The sequence below is a fragment of the Melanaphis sacchari genome, unplaced genomic scaffold (assembly GCF_002803265.2).
Source record: "Melanaphis sacchari strain LSU unplaced genomic scaffold, SCAv2.0 Contig74_pilon_pilon, whole genome shotgun sequence".
Classification (NCBI taxonomy): Eukaryota; Metazoa; Arthropoda; class Insecta; order Hemiptera; family Aphididae; genus Melanaphis; species Melanaphis sacchari.
In genome coordinates this window covers 2,161,144-2,179,229 of record NW_020271531.1, presented here as the reverse complement: position 1 = coordinate 2,179,229, position 18,086 = coordinate 2,161,144, and the positions used below count along the sequence as shown (strand labels likewise).

General features: G+C 26.5%; 1 protein-coding gene across 2 annotated transcripts in view; it reads left to right on the top strand.

The window, feature by feature from the left end:
- Positions 1-18,086, top strand: part of LOC112601030 (mucin-5AC-like) — a 51,819-nt gene that overhangs the window by 29,596 nt on the left and 4,137 nt on the right. Inside the window, exons 2-4 of one of the 2 annotated variants that reach the window (XM_025348424.1) lie at positions 560-746; positions 16,725-16,851; positions 17,525-17,540. In XM_025348424.1, coding sequence (XP_025204209.1) covers positions 16,740-16,851; positions 17,525-17,540 — 128 coding nt within the window. In that variant the 5' untranslated portion in view covers positions 560-746; positions 16,725-16,739. Of the gene's footprint in view, positions 1-559; positions 747-5,092; positions 5,318-16,724; positions 16,852-17,524; positions 17,541-18,086 lie in introns of those variants that run through there. The other variant, XM_025348423.1, reaches the window with a different exon arrangement.

Below are 18,086 nucleotides of genomic sequence, written 5' to 3'. Positions count from 1 at the left end.
CTACGTCCTTACTACTATAATAATAATAATGAATGAAAATTGTATGTGACGCTTTTATTGTTGTTTCTGTTATAACGAGAACAAAAAAAACGTTCAAGCTTCCCTTTCTGTATATATGTTTGCAAAAACAATGTCTTCCAATAATCTGGGACATGACTAGGATTTTCCCAGCAAAAATCTTACCTAGATAAATAATAATTAACAATAGTAATTTTAATTAGGTTAAAACTACCTATACATAGGTATGTACTATTATTGTTATTATACACACAAAACGAAAAAACATCAAATATATTAAGAGAAAACAAATCACTTATAATAAGCAACAACCAACTTTATGTATTTATCTATTAATAAAATAGCATATAACCCTAGCACCGGACACGATAAGAAGAAGAAGCAAAAATTTCCTGATGAACATAAATAATAAATTACGTTAATGATTGTATATAGTCATAAGTCATTCACCATAGCACTGGAATGACGTATATATTTTCTCCGAATTGATTAATTTGATAATAAATCTAAAATAACTAAATTTTATTGTTTTTTTTTTCAGAGCCAAAATTCAAGAACTTTTAAATTCCTACCAAGTATTTTATATATAATGAAAATATATTTCCAAATAGACCGCTTGAACGTCCGTGTATTTTGAATACCAATAGCCAATATACAACACATTATACCAACAAGTTCAGAAAAAAAATCAACTTGAAATTTTAAGCAAATATGATAATTCAAATCAGGTAATTTTTTTTATTACGTAACGATAGTCGATATTACTTTTTTCATGAATTTTATTGGTTTTACTTAAAATTGCTATTTCTACTAATTATTGAAAATTCTGAATTTCACAATTAAATGCACATTTTAAACTTTTAAAGTCAAATTTAAGATTAATCGTAGTTCAAATGAATAATGCATTTACTAACATCCATCAGTATACCTAAACATTATATAAATAAAAACAAGTAGGACTAAATTATTATGTTTATATACTCAAAGAGATATAGAATATTCAGTTTAATATATCGCAAGGATGTTCGCCCTCATTCTTTCCTTTAATGTAATTAATTTATAATAAAATGTTTAAGTATATGTATAAGCACCATGTTTTTAGTTCTTCGAATTTTTTATACTATTTAAGAGATTCCTGTCGTGATATGGACATATTTTTTCAAATGAAACCAACATTTTTGGCTAAAAATTATTTCTATTTTTTAAATTCTGAATATATTTAAATAAAAATTCTAACGAATTTAAAATTACTTACGAAGAATAAAAGTTCTTAAAAATAGGTTAAAGAAAATGTCGAATAAATTTAATATTGGATCTAGTTAATTCAGACAATTTTTACAAATAATCAATTGTTATTAGATTTACTGTATTTTACTAAAATTATCGAATCATCATCATAAGTATCATTCTAACTAATTATCAAAAAAGTAACTCAATTAACAATTTATAGGTAAAAGAAAAAAAAGTTTATGCTTCCACCACAATATATGCTGTTTAAAAGAGAAATAAATTTAAATATTTGAAAATATGATATTTAATTTTATACACTAAAAAATTTAAAAAATTTAAATTTAAATAAATAATTTAAAAAAAAAATAGGGAGAGCATGCTTGGTTAATTATCCTGTATGTATATATATATATATGGTATACTGTTCTTGGAATTAGTTGTTACTATCATAATATCAATGAACAATAAATATAAACGCATAAAAAAAATAATGATACGCATATACACATAAAAATACACTAATTTGATATACCTATCAATATAATACGTGCTTAAATATATAACTACACTCCTAAAAATAGGTCTTGGAAAACATTAATTTAATATGCGTAATAAGTTTTCTTAAAATCGTTAAGAGACAATCATTGAATCACTTAAACAAGTATTTATGTCAACCTAATTCATGAATCATATTTTGTTATTACTTTGTTTATTAAAACATCACTTAGTAGATAGAAATCTAAAATGTATTAGGTACAATGGATGCATTTTATGTTACCTATATATTCAATAAAAATTATTTTTCATGGATGATCACGTTAAAATTATTGATCCGAAAAAGAATAACATTATTGATGGTCGACGTCAATATATATACCTAACTATAATAAACTAAAAATACGTGAAACGTCATGTGCTATACTAAGTTATATTGATGTATTACGATATTTTTGTATGTAAATAATATATCAAATATAATTACATATATTATATATATATGAACATTATACATTAATATTCATAATTCATTATTAAACATCTTTAATATTTTTTAGATTAATTAAAAAAACATACATAAATCTGTAATCTATGTATATTTTAACTAATTAGATTATAAAATACATTTTTAACTTGTAAAATCGTCAATGTATAAATTAAATGCCTACCGAGTACTCATGTTTAATATAATGAAATCTGTATGCATATTATTAATAAAAGGGTACAATTTTAAAATCAAATAGAACCATATACACTCTTTTTTTTAATTAATCTATTGTTTTTATTCAAGAAATGAAACTCGATGATATTGTATAAACAATCAAGTTATCTTATTGAAATATAATATATACATTTAACATACATAATATCATATTTCAGTGACAACAACATAGTATCTAAAATAAAAATATAGGTAGAGACGTTTAGAATATAATATTACTCTTTAATTAAGCACTTCTAGCGTTAAAGTCACCAAAGAATATTACAAACAATAATAGTATAAAAAATATATTATCATAACTTTTTTTTTTTTGATTTTCGTACTTAAAGTAATAGTTATAAATTATGGTACAATAATTAATAATTAACATTATTTATTAAAAGTAGTACTAATAATTAATATATATTTGTAATTTTTGAAGAACTATCAACGTATAAAAGATTGATTAGTGAAATCAAAAATAATTAATTTACAATTGTATCAAATGTTGGTATAATCATCATTTAAGTTTAATATAGTATAGTATATAATATAGTGTTATACTTTTACTTTAGACTTTAGTGCCTATATAGGTATTATTTTTGTTAATTTTTATTTCATCTGATTAATAATGTAGTCTTATATTCCAGTACTGCAGAGCTCATAGTTGCATGACACTTTGTAGTAATTAAAAATTAAACGGCATATATTAATGGTGTGTATTTATAGTAACTAGAATAATATAACTAATACAATTTTACTAATTAAAACAAACAGCATAAAAAGTAAAAATAAAAATAAAATAACACGATGTATCTTAAACATATAATTTATTTTATATCAAATTTTATAAGATATATATTTTTTTATTATTTTATGTTATCATATTTTATTCACTAAAGTTTTTAATTATATCTATAGTATATTAGATCACAAAAACTTGAATCCTGAACGTATTAATTGTGTTCATACAATGATAAAATATAATATGTTGTTCGTTTAACGGAACTTGTAGTAAAGTTAAATAGAATAAAAACATATAATACAGTCCAATAGTTTAAAATTAAACCCAAATAAAAAACACACACAAACATAATATAAATACAAACTACATTGATATAGCTGATACACCGTGTAATATATTATTTTGTATGTTAATAAGAAATCGGTTTTTTTTTTTTATGTATATAATATATATCGTGTTGTATGTATAGAATAATATAGGACGTAAAAAATAAAAAAATAGGCACACATCTTGTATTGTAGTATCTACCTCACAACACGTAAATGCGTAGTATAATATATTATGTTATATATATATGTATATTGTATGTATAATATCATGTTATATACCGTGTCCGTGTATACATTGTGGGCAAAAGCATCACTCAATAAAATCAATCTGTACAGAAACAATACGGTATTTCAAAGCATGTATTATGATAATGAAAAGAAAGATATATTAATTTGTGTTTTAATTAAAACTCGATTGATTCGCCACGAAAAATAATAATGTATAATAACGGACACCATGTATTTATTGTGATGACATCGTCATCGTAAAATTTGTTTTTACTCGCGTATAGCGATGTCCGGAAAACAAAGTCGTAGAGTTGAATCAGAATTTTTCCCAGTATTCGAAAGTGTTTCGCACAAACTCGACTCATTCGTATACAAAATACAAGCAGGCTGCACTGCTGCAGGCATTTTGTAATATGTGTTGCAGTATAAGTACTAATATTATAGCCACTGGCCATTGGGCTTAAAAGCGCGCGCATGCGCAGTATTTGCTCTTCCGGTTACTCGATATTAAGGAAATACGCTTTAATGATATTTATGATATCGGTGACCGTATGGACATGGCGCTTTCATGCGCATACATATACTATACATATTACGACCTGCGTAAGGATATCGTCAATATAAAAAAAATAGAGAATCGGAGCGATCGAAAGTCGCTAAGCTGTCATTATAAAATATATTATACGTTTATTGTTTCACATGCAATACAAAACGTGCCATTACGCTACGACAGACACGCGTGTGCACTACACTAATATAATATACATAATAATTATGTCGATAATATATATATAAAGGTACGCAGATACAATTCGGCCAAACCGATGGTGTCCCACCTCCCACGTGACCATTAGCGAGTAAATGTCATCGCAAGCTTCTAGTATTATTGTTGTTGTTTTTGTTGTTTTGCTTCGTTACCTCATTTTTTTTTCCGCTTGTTCGCTCGCGCACGGATGCACCTCGATTGTAATCTCTCTATTCGTCTTTTGTACACGAAAATCTACTGACCGTGTTTGTGTGTGTGTGTGTGTGTGTGTATGTGTGTACATATAAATGCTCGTATAAATGAATAATGCGTCCGTTATATATATATGAGTGTGTGTGTGTGTGTGTGTGTGTGTGTGTGTGTGTTTACGACAATAATAATAACCCACTATATGGAGGTCACCCTTTCGGCGTTCGGAAATGGAAATGGAAGAAGTCACCTATACGTACGTGTAACCGGCGGCGACCGCGACTCCGGTAGTGGTAGGTGACGGTGAAGAGGAGAGTTCGATGCACCGGCCGCCGCGATCTCAACAGCCGCCGCCGCCGTCGTCGCTGCCGACTGCCCGACGATATAATATTGTTATTATACCCGTCGCAGTCTTCGCGTTTACAGGTCAGTTTTCACAGTTCCGTCCGTCAGTCTTCGCGCCCGCTACACACTCGCAAACCCATCGTCCGTCTCGCGTATTTAACAGTATCGTCATAATATAGTAGTCGTTTTTCGTTCCGTTTCCTCCCGGTTAACTGTATCGCGTGTACGGTGTTCTTCTCATACGACGTTCATAACCCCAAAGATATTAAGTGAGTACTTAAATATATTATAATCTAGCTATGTATCTAATATATAAATATGAGTTATAACAAATTTATGGTCTTGGCCACCCCAAAGATTCTGAAAGTGGAAATGAGCTTTTCTTCTATAGTGTCGGTATCGCTGAGTAAGACTAAAAAAACATATTATGTAATTTTTTACAATAGTTCGTTCGTAAAAAACCACTGTTCAATCACGAGCCACGCAGATACTGAAGATAATAAGCAGATATATTAAATAATATTATAAACATATTATTTTCAATTATGTTGCGTGTGCACACAGTTGCCATACAACCTACGCTAAAAACACAATAATGTGATGTAATATATTTATACGCGTGAACAACTTTCAATTATTGATCTATAATGTATTATATATTATAATTTTGATTCCACGTAATTTTTCCATGTTTTAAACGTTGTTTATCAAAAACAAAATGTATAAAATAAATTATAATACAATAATATTAGATCTATGTGCATTTCACGTAACGTATAACACCGTCGTTGCAGTATATAGTACACAATATTAAATATCGATATTAAATTTGAACACTTGCACGAAGATTCACGTAATCCGACATTCCACAATACTATATATATCCTGTGCAGTACAAACATGTTATTTAAGATTTGGCAGATTCGCGTTGGTGTACCTAAATGATAATTGTACATAGTAGGCATCTAATACTCGTATTAACAATAATAAATTATCGTTGTTTTTGATAATCTCGTCGAGTACATTGACGTGTGGGTTTACGACCTCGCTCACTCATCATAATAAACACGTATGTGTGATCATACGTCGGAAATAACTTACACACCGCAATAGTATAATAATAACTGTTCTTAACACATCACACGTCTATTTAGTATTTTCACATACACAAAATCGGTCGTTCCGGTATACAGTATAGACACACGGTGAATGCATATATGTGTTTACAAGTGTGACGTGTGTGTGAGCAATACAGTCGTTTTATACTTACATCGTTCAATTGATTTTAAGTATTATAGGTATTAGATATAGTAATATAGTGTATACAAATGTCCGTTATTCGTGCGTAAAAAATTATTGTTTATATTATATCCAATGAATAAATTATTGACAAAATCGTCAAACCGTGAATTGGAAATGGCTTTCCTGTAAACTGACCGCGTTTCCGAATCAGATTAGTTCCCGTAAACGCGTATTTTTCATAGAAAATTCCCTGTAATCAAAATTAATAGATAAAAAATAAATACATTTTATAATCAAAACAATAGGGTTTGATTAAAATGGCTGCAGGACTCGGGTGTATCTCGATAATAAAAATGTCGTTTCTAAACGATATACCTATATTATATTGTATTGTAGAATCACTTGCGACGAAACATAATATCTTGATTATTACAGCGATTAACAAGAAGATGTATGGTACACAAATAATAATAAATATCGTCGATTAAGATCTTATCTTAATATCCGATGAACCATTATGCGCTAGTTCGAGAATATTTATGAAATATGATATATTTCACATAGAAATGCGTGAACGTAGATATTATCAAATGCGAAAAAACACAAGCATAGACAATTTGTTAGTTTTCTTCCCATCATAATTTTGTTGAAACAAGATAGAAGATAATATTATGCAGCTAGGATATAAGATCAATACATTTTTTCTTCACATTTTGATTTTTGCTTCGTATCTAATCAATAAAACGTGACAGAGTCATCTACTATAATTCTATACGAAAAACGGACGTCCGTGTATATTTTATATTTAACGTGGAAAATATACTCATGTGATTTTTTTTTAACACGTACGATTTATGATTAAAAAAACAACAGTGGTTTTTTTTCTTAAACTAGTTCTACTCATTGGTTGGCCCCGTTTTCGTTTTGGACTATTCATTACAGATTACTCATGGTGTAAGGATGCACATTTACTATAGTTGTATATCAAGTCCATGTTAATTCAACAGGTTATATTCATTTCAATTAATTGATTGGCAGTATAAATGGTATCTACTATCTAGGTTTACTTTCTCGATTTGACCATAATCTAAAGCATATTTTTTTTTATCTAACTGAAGTCTAGCTATTGATGGGCCAAATTATCTGATTGCAAATAAATTGCATAACAAATAAACGTAGGCAAATAAAATGGTCCAAACAATTTGATAAATAGTTCAACGATATTTAAATTATTAGCTTTTATAATCATTTATACATAAAATAGAATATAATTTTAGATAACGCAAGGTGTATAATTGTATTAAAGCAGAAATGCGTTATACGTATTTGATAAAGGATAACTTTTATCAGTAAATAGCTTTAGCGGTTGTAATAAATATTTATAATAAACACATTTTCCTAACTGCAACTTAAGGATATGTAATACTATTTTTATTAATACTGATTATTTACTTTTGCAATACAAATATCTTCTGGTGAAAATAAATGTTTCCACGGGAACTTTAGATCATGATGGTATTATTTTTTTAACAATTAACTTTACTATTAATTATTATTTAAATAAATAATTAAGTAGCATATACACTGTCTTAATATATTGTCCCTAGGACAAGCCTAAAAGACCAGTCGTATGACAATATTGTGTTACCTTAGGTTTATTTTATTTTTATATATTAAAGTTTAACAAGTCCAATGAAGTACATATATAAAACTTATCTAATTCAAATAAAATGTATTTATACATATGTTCCGAGTAATGTTTGGCTAAATACATCACTTCATATGTTATTTTAAAAACCAATAAACTTGATTAAAATAATTCGTTTTTAAAGTTGTTATGTTATTGATATTAAGTTTTAATAGGTAATAATATTAGTTAAAAGTATTCAACTTAATTCAAGATATAACATTTATTGAAGGAAAATCTAAAATAAGTAAAAAATAAAATTAAAAAAGCGATCAACTGATATTATTTTTACAATTGTTTTAAAATGTTATATTGTAAATAGTACTTACCTTTTGAATTATAGCTGTAATTAACTATAATTATTTAGTATAAAAAGCTTATAAAAAAAAAAAAATTTGGAAAAAATAACTTTTATATATTATGCTTATATACCTATGATAGGTATATTATCCAATTTCATTTATATTGAATTCTAAGATTATCTCTATATTTATATTATTAGGTGCATTTGTTATAATTTCTATATGGCTTATTTTCATATTAATCCTTAACAATAATTTAATAAGTAATAGCAAATACTTCAAATGCTTACTGCTATTAAATATATATATTTATATATATTACACATAAATAATTAAATACATTTTATTTTTGATTACTTTAATAACTATAACTTATTATAAAAATAACGAATGTCATATATTTCTATAGAGTTATGCCGTTTTGACATCGACCATATTACGCATATAAAATACGATATAATATAACTGATATTGTATACAGAAGCATAGTTTTACAGTTAGTAGGTGAAAACAATACGAAAAATGTACCTTTTGCTCTCAAGTAAAGAACAAAAAAATACCAAGAATTAACCGAATAAACGTGCCATTTACTAATGTACTATAATAATATATTTTTGTACTTTGCTATAAATTATAATACAGGTACAGCCAACGTAACACCTGTGCCGATCGGAGGGCTTAACTATTATTATTTACGTTGGGCGCGGCTAAACACGAATAAGTCATCATGACACGAACCGACGAAAACGGGATACCGTCGACCCACCTAAGTGGTAATACAATATGCCATGAGCCGTTCAGTATTTTTTATCTTTTCTGCTATTTGTGCTCATCAACAATGAACTGCACGACCACTGGCTACCACATTATATTTTATATTACATATAATATAATATCCTTATTGTCCATATTTTACAGTTTAGTATACACTCGTCTCTAAAACACCGTCGTAATAATACGATGTATAAAGATATTCGATAATCGTATTATTCATATTGCACTTAAATCATAAATTGGTATGGTTAATAATTGTTTATAACTCTGTTTACTCATTCGTAAGTCCGCTCCAGATAGATCCTTCCGAGGCTGAAATCCAATGACCGGCAGAGACGTTCCGGTGACGAATATAATAAGCGATTGTATAAAATATAAGTATTATAAATTATGAGTATTAAAATAGCTGTGGCGTAGCACAATAAAACGTACCTACATTAAACTACAATAATATTCTACAAGCGAATTAACACGCAAACGCACCTCCCCGCCGCTCAATTCGAACGGGTGTGCGACGTTGATGTATGACTTAAGTCTTAGGTACATCGTATGTATATATACTGAAAGAGTGATATACCATAACAATGATATGCGTATAACATTATACAGCCAGACACACACAGATACACACACGCACACGCATACGCATACGCGTACACATGCGCGCTCTCCTCGGGCTTAACTCACCGAACACGTTATAACGGTAAACGCATTCCTATAATATTACTAGCAAGCGTGAGCGCGTAAGACAACATACATTATTTGGCTGTTTATCTATTTATTATTAATTTCTGGGTGTGCGTGTTTTTTATGCATTGAAACGGTCGACGGATGCAAATATAATGTTATTATACACTCGTTTATGTGATCAGTGTTTTTTTTTATATTTTTATTCTTGACTAGAGACTTGAACGCGCGCGTGCAAATAGTCTAATTTATGACGCGTTACGTACATTATTATACATTATATTATTATTACCATACCGGGGTTATATTATAATATTCATTGAATCGCTTACGAGTCTATCCACTTTGGCGATTTATCAGACCTGCTAGTTTTAAAATTATTTTTAGAAGTTTTTGATGTATGCTGAGAAACTGATCTCATACAAGGGTTTTCCTAAAAATTACTCTTGACCAGATCTACGAAATCACGTTAATGATGGTGATATTCAGTCCTGTTTGATTCACATTCATTAATAACCATTATTAAGTTATTTTTTTTTTTACCTACAGTTTCGTTTTAATTGGGCAACACTGCAATCAAACGTGATATATAATGGGCCACGCATGAAAAAAATAATGTACATATTTTTCATAATAACATTATACCTACTCGTAATACTCGTATAGCTATCACAGCACAACGACCGAAATATAGGTATTATATTACGTGTATGACACTTCCTTCGTGAATCTAATATAATATCGTAGACCATTGTGTCATTGTGTCAATATTGTGTTTGTATGTGTGTGTGTGTGTGGGTGGATGTATCTATATGAATTTCGCAAAGAATGTCCGTTATATAACCGCAATTGAATCCGATTGTTGTGTATACATACTAATATGCGCATCGTGTGGTATACAAACCAATAATATACAGTCAAATGGTTTATAGATAATATATAAAATATGTAGCAGCAGTATATAAATATATAATATAATGCCTATCTGATAATCTTATAATATAATATTATGTTTTTAACGGTTCCAAATCTACATAAAAATAATAAAGTGAATTCGAATTCTATTTCTTCGTATAATTTACAAATGTATGCATGGATATTATTAAACAAATACCAACTTCTATTAATTGTACAATTTGATGATATTATATTTATTTTTTTGAGGGTGATGAGAAAATAGTTTTAATTTTTAATTTTTGACTAAAGAGAAATATTACATGAGTAATAATATTATAGCATAACATACAAGTAATTATATAATATTCACAAATTTTAAGTAGATATACTAAATAACTATAATATAATGTTATAATATTCGTTATATATTAGGTTAGGTTTATTTCAGCTTTCTCCATTCACATAAATATTAGCCTAAAAAAATTTTTATGACAAAAAAATTACAAACACGTGACTTGAAATATTTTCAGATATCTTATCGAAATGAACTATATAATATGTAGTTATAAACATGTAAACATTGTACTTTTACCATGATCCTAATTGATAAAATACTCAGGTACTGAAGTACACGTAACAACATGTAAAGCAATTATGGATACATACATTATAGTATATTTATTTACCGTAAATAGTAACTTTTGTAAATTTACTTTAGTGAATCTAATTATTTGAATAATTTAGTTCGATATTCGATATTAGCCGATTACTTCTTAAATTACATTTCATATGTGTAAAAATACGATGCATGAGTAGATAATATAAGTACATTTAGATTTAGCTATTGAATAATGTCACGAGCTTATTAAAAATACAATTTAATATCTAAGGAATATAAATTGTATAACGCAACTACGATAAATCAAACAGCTTAAATATCATATCATACAAACGTAAGTATATGACGAAAAATATATTTTTATTGTGTTTTATATGGATATAATCTCTAATAAAACACGGTGGTGTATATAATAACCATCACGTGGTTTTTACGTTTTTAAAACTCTGAAAAATGATAAATGATCGCTTTATCATTCATAATAACTCTTCAATAAAGAAATGCTTAAAATTCCTAATGGTTTTTTTTTAAGTATACGTTTACAGTAATACAGATTTAAAATAAAAAATATCTCGTGCAATTAAGAACATAAAATATTCAGCCGACTCGGATTATTTAATACATCATCCGTATAAAATTATAAGCTAAGTTTAGAGAAATAATACTTTTTAGAAACGACGTAATAACTCGTATTTAAAATGTTTTATTAATATATTACATTATATTATCTATATAATACTAGTATACTATTAAATGTTTGACACAGTTGTAAATTTGACAACTTTATTAATTTAAATAACATTATGATGATGTTTTATGCACTGTTTAGCCAAAATCGTCAATGTTTCAAACTTGAGATTTACCAAAATCATGTTTAAGTTATATAATTTCTGTATTATGAATTCGGTGGTCAGATATTTGTACTGATTTTATTTCATGACGTACATAATAAATTTACTGTTATAAACAAAGCGAATTAAGAGTACATAGCAACTTGGCAAGAATATTATTCGTTTTGGCTAAGGATTAATATAATATTTACTATCCGTAAATATTTAAAATTATCTAAATCTTTCGTAAATATACCCACGCTCAAACAGTAATATATTTTTATTACCTACTGCGTCGTGTACTAACGTAAAAACAATCCAGTGACAATCAAATGCATTCCATTTATATAAATATATAGTAATATCATTACTATACCCTACCCCAAGTTTGACCTTGTAACGATTCTTTACAGGTGTCTTCCATAATTCCATTAGCCGTATAACAAGTTGAAAACGAAGAAATTGATGTAATTTTCTTGACGAATAAACCTTTTTATTTAAACTAATCCAAAAAAACTATGCTATAAATAAAAATCATAAATCAGACACACTTGTCCTGGATAAGTTAAAATGATAATAATAATAATAATAATAAAATTAATAATGGAATGTTATTACCTCATTTCAAAATAATTTAATAAAAATGCCCTAATTACGTTACAAAAGCAGATTGCTCACACGATTACAAGTCCTAAATAAAATAGGTTATCAGTTCAAAATTATCTAATTAAATGAATAAAACACTTTTTTCCTCAGAAATTCAGAACAAATAAATCTCAGATGAACCAATAAAAAAACTATAATAGGTTTATGATTATCGACCGATTATCAAAAAAATCGAAACAGATATATTTCAAAAATATGCTAGTTTAATGGTTAAGAAAAAATCCAACGATTCACACATTTTTAAGCTTCTATCAAATTATGAAACGAAAAACAAAAATTATTATTACCTACGCATGATATGTCTATAATATTATTATATTTTAATATCATAGCCATTAAGTATGTTTTGTAGTTTGATTAATCACATGTTTAATCCGGCGTATAATTGTTTACATAATACATACCTATAAACTCATTATAATTACCATGTATTCGTGTAGATATAATTTATTCTTCATTCTTCGCTTTTTTTAATGAACAATAGGCTTGGTTATTCAGCATGTCAGTATGGCTTCCGAATATCGTCGTCACATTCAAATATGTAGAAAAACTTGGAAATAGCACAGTCGTCCATAATATTCATCATATCAACGTTTTGTTTGAAGCTTGAACTCCCCACCCCGGGGAGTTAACCATGTAATGTATACACATGATGTGACATTGCAGTTATATAGTGTCTATAACGGACCTTCTTATTTCTGTCATTATTGCGCGACAACGACAAAAACGAAATATTATAGATAGATATTATTATTATTATTATCATTATCAAGTGAACGGTAGCTCTCCGTTGTAACTGTTAATTTCTTTAGGTGGTAAACCACGTGAAAACATCACATTGACGTGCGGTCATGTTGTAGGAATATGCCTTTGAAACGCTCTACCTCACCAGTACACCACCCATCCAACCCACTACCATCATCACTACGAAAAAAAAAATCACTCGTTTATAATATGGTAATGGGTTTTGTTTTCAATCATATTTATGTGTTATTACTGACACATTAGATGTTCAGAGCATTACCCATAAAATGAGCACATACAATAACGTGATACAATATAGGTACTTATAGCGGTTATTATAGTGATAAAAAAAATTGATCAATTTGTCGATATTTTCAATGCAAGTGATCTTTTATTATTATATACAGCAAAGTGTTATTTTAAACATAACGTCTCTAAATACTTAATACGCATAGCACGCCAATCATTCTATTCAAACGAATAAATCACACTTGCCTTTAGGTACATCTATCGTCAAACGAATGGAACGAAACGATAATTTAATTTACATAGGTATAGCCACATAAATTTATATAACTTCAGCTAGGTTAGAACATACAAAAAAATAAATAAATATAAAAAAATTTTAATATAATATTATTATTATTATTTGTGAATGATATGCACTTTTAACACGTCTTTCGTTAGTAAATGCAAATAAGAGCAGTACCTATATCATATGAAACAGAATTATGCAATTAACGCGGAAATTGTTTTGAATTATTACAGAAAATAATTACAAATGACGACTATATAAAAATTTAAAATTGTTTTTGTTATTAAAAAGAGAATAGCGGGTTTTCACTACATGGTAATATTCACACGCCAAGTGTTAAGATTTTTATAGTACGAAAAATTATGTTATAATATGTTTTTTTTTTAGTTTGATAGGTACATTTAACATTTTATATAAGTGTATGACGTTGTAATATCTGGTTAATTACTTAATTAATTAAATTATATGATCATATTTTTATAACTGACTACATTGTTAAATTATTTACTTTGGATTTTATCTATAGTACACTAATAATATAACAGTATAGTCGAGTGAAATTGTATATATTTTACGCAGATATTAATGTTTAATTTTAAACTTATTTTTCTGGAAAATTATAAATTTAGTATTTTTAAAAACTAATTTAATGCTTTATTTTACAGTTCACCTAAAAATCATTAGCATCTATTTTTCACTTAATAATAGTTATGCATTGGTACTCTAAACCTATCACAATAATATTTTTTAAGCTTTATTCATATTTGCAGAGGTGGATATTATATGGATATGTGGATAAATGTTTTAAAATTAAAAATAGAAAATGTATATTGTTATCGATACTAGTTAGGTATTGTTTAAATCAATTAATGTGTTAAATTATTATTTTTTTGTTTAGTTAAAAGTTTTAAATTGTTAAGTTAGAAAATTCTTTTATGAAACAATTATACTTTATTTGCATATTATAACTAATATTAATTTCGATTTAATAGTCCTTAATAAAATTGTACCTTTTTATGACAGTTTTAAAAAAAAATGACTTTAATTGCATACAAATTAAAAATTACTAATAAATACCTACTATAATCTCAAAATAAACTATTAGTACTTTAAAACAATATATATATAATAAAGGTTTAATTACAAATCAATAAAAAAAAATAAATAATTATATTAGTTTATAAATAAATATATAATTATACTAAAATAAATTTTAAAACGTCATTTTTTTAGGTTATATTTGATATACTAATAAGTATATTATAAAACCAATCAAAAACACAATTCAAACAGAAAAAAAAACAATTTATCAGATAACGCATGTTAGTAAATAGAAATATCCGTGAAAAAAAATAGTAATTTAATATTATTTCATCTGTTCCAATAACCCAGTTTTACGGTTAAATCAATTGAGTAAAACAGAATTAAAGTACCTACTATATTATGATTAAATTGTGATGTTATATTTATTAACAATGACCGTGATCATCGTATATTTTTTTAGATTTGAAATGTAAACTACTTTTAAAATTAATCTAATTATTAATATGATAAGATGCTGTTATTTAGTATAAATTATATTAAAAATTACAAAATAGGCACTTAAATTACTTTAATTACCTATATCATCATAATTAACTTTAATATTTTAATCGCATGAAACTTAATACACAATTTAATTACTCAAAATATAATATAAGCATAGTTATTATTACCTAATATGAAATATCTCTGAGATGTAACTGAATAAAAAATGTCAGCTTTATAATTTTAGATTAATTTAAATGAATTGATATCAATTTATTTATTTTTAATATAATTTCAAGTTTTTAAGTAACTCATTAAAGAATAAAACCAACTTAAAGACCCTTACGTTCGGCACAATGATTTGTTGACTCCTCTTTTCTATATTTTTAAGTTTATAAAAATAATTAACTCTTTTTCGGTTTATGTCTATAATTAATTTTTACTTCTCCTTCTCTCATCTTTAAATTTATTATATATTACCTGATAATCTTATCATTAATTTATGTAGGATAAGATTAATGTAGGTTGTCTAATTCAATTACTTTCTTTCATATTATTCTTGGACACCAACCTGTTAGTTTAAAATTTTGATGTTTGAAATGTTTGTCTATTACAATTTTAATTTATATCTAAAATATATATTTACATATTTAAATAAATAAAGTTATTTTTTTAAGCTGATTTGTTCACAAATATTATGCTGACTTTACTTTAAATTTACAATGAAGACCGCAATGTAGATAAAATATAATACATATGCAATACAATTAATAGTATTCGTAATTAGTATACATTCATATTTTATTTTATTATTATAAATTAGATTAATATTCATTAATTCGAAGTTTTTAATTTTAATTTATAATTTTTAGCATATTTTTATTATAAGTTTTAATTTTTAGAGTTAAAAAATTAAACAGAAGAAATGGCATAAAATATTAAAATATGATAATTAGCAATGTCTTTACGATAAAAATCATAAGAGGAAAATTTGCCTACTGGCAACAATCCTTATAACATAACAACCTAAATAAAAATACTAAACACAATATAATTTACGTGTTTTTATAAGTTTCATACATACAATAGAAGAATAGCAATCTAGAAAAATACGTTTATAATAAAATTGTATATCAACAATATTCACTAACGTTATTTTTTTTCAGATCGGTGGTATTACAATGAGAAGAATCAACCGTCGGTTGGTTTTGTTATCGATCGTACTCGTGTGTGACGTAGTTAGTGTATTCGGGAGACCTCAAGAGCAGACCTCAGCTAGCAGCACATTAAAAGGTGAAATTAAAAAAAATATATACATTCAATATGTCAACAAATGTTTATGGAGTTTAATATCTTGATAAGCAATCAAAATATAATCAAAACGTATAAATATAATTTTTTTTTTTTTTTTTTGAAAACGTTTATCAACGCAACATTTTAGTATACTTAACAGTATTTACAAATCAAATATGAAATGTATATGCTATTTAATACCTTTTCATTGGCCGTATACAATTTTCTAGACATTTTTAATTTTTTAAATATAACACAAATCAATAGCTAATTTAAAATAATAATTAATTTTTGATTTTATTATCATTAAAAATTAACCAAAATTAATTAATTGAAATAATTATTGATAAAACATTAAATTCAAGCTAGCGCCTTAAAATGTAATAGTGTAGCACATATTTATGTAGCTAAACTTGCCTAACCATTACGCCGTCATACTTGATAAATTAATAATATTAGGTTGAACATTTATACATTTTTTATTTAAAATTGAATATAATCATTCTATAAAATCTTTTGTTCCTTTTAATATGGTTAAATCAAAAAAAAAATTATAAAAATTTAAATATTTAATTTGTATTTGATCATATTATACTTCGCTAACATTTTGTTCCATAATATACATAAACATTAAATACTATTTTTAATATTGTTTTATTTTTATTTGTTACAGATGATCTTGTTAACAGGTATACAGTTTTCACTACGACCACTCCGAGATCTTTGGAACTTGTGGAAAGCTACTTGAGCACGTCTAAAAACCAATATGCATCGAATGTTATAAACAAAAAAGAAGACGCCCGTTTCGCTGAACCCGATCCATCATTAAGACCTTTTTTCCAATTCCTTTTAAATTCAACTAAAAGAAAAAAACGAAATTTAACTAAATCATCAGATATTCGGCTAGTAGAAAACTTTATCAATTACTCTATTAATAATCTTCAAAGTCCAATTCGTGCTGATTCATTAGATCCAATTATTCTCATGCAAAATATTAGGGCACAGTCATCATATAAACATGAACCCGAAACTCAATATTTACCTGTACATATTTATTCAAAAGTTCCAAAACCAAAACCTTTAAAATATAATTTGCTTTCATCTGATTCTATATCTGGATCTATTTATCAAACTTCTACCCAAGATCCGTTTAAAAATTGGCAAGAAACTCCATTAATATTTCCCAATAGCAATAAAAATCCGTCAGTTACTCGTCCGTCCTTTAGCTCATTCAA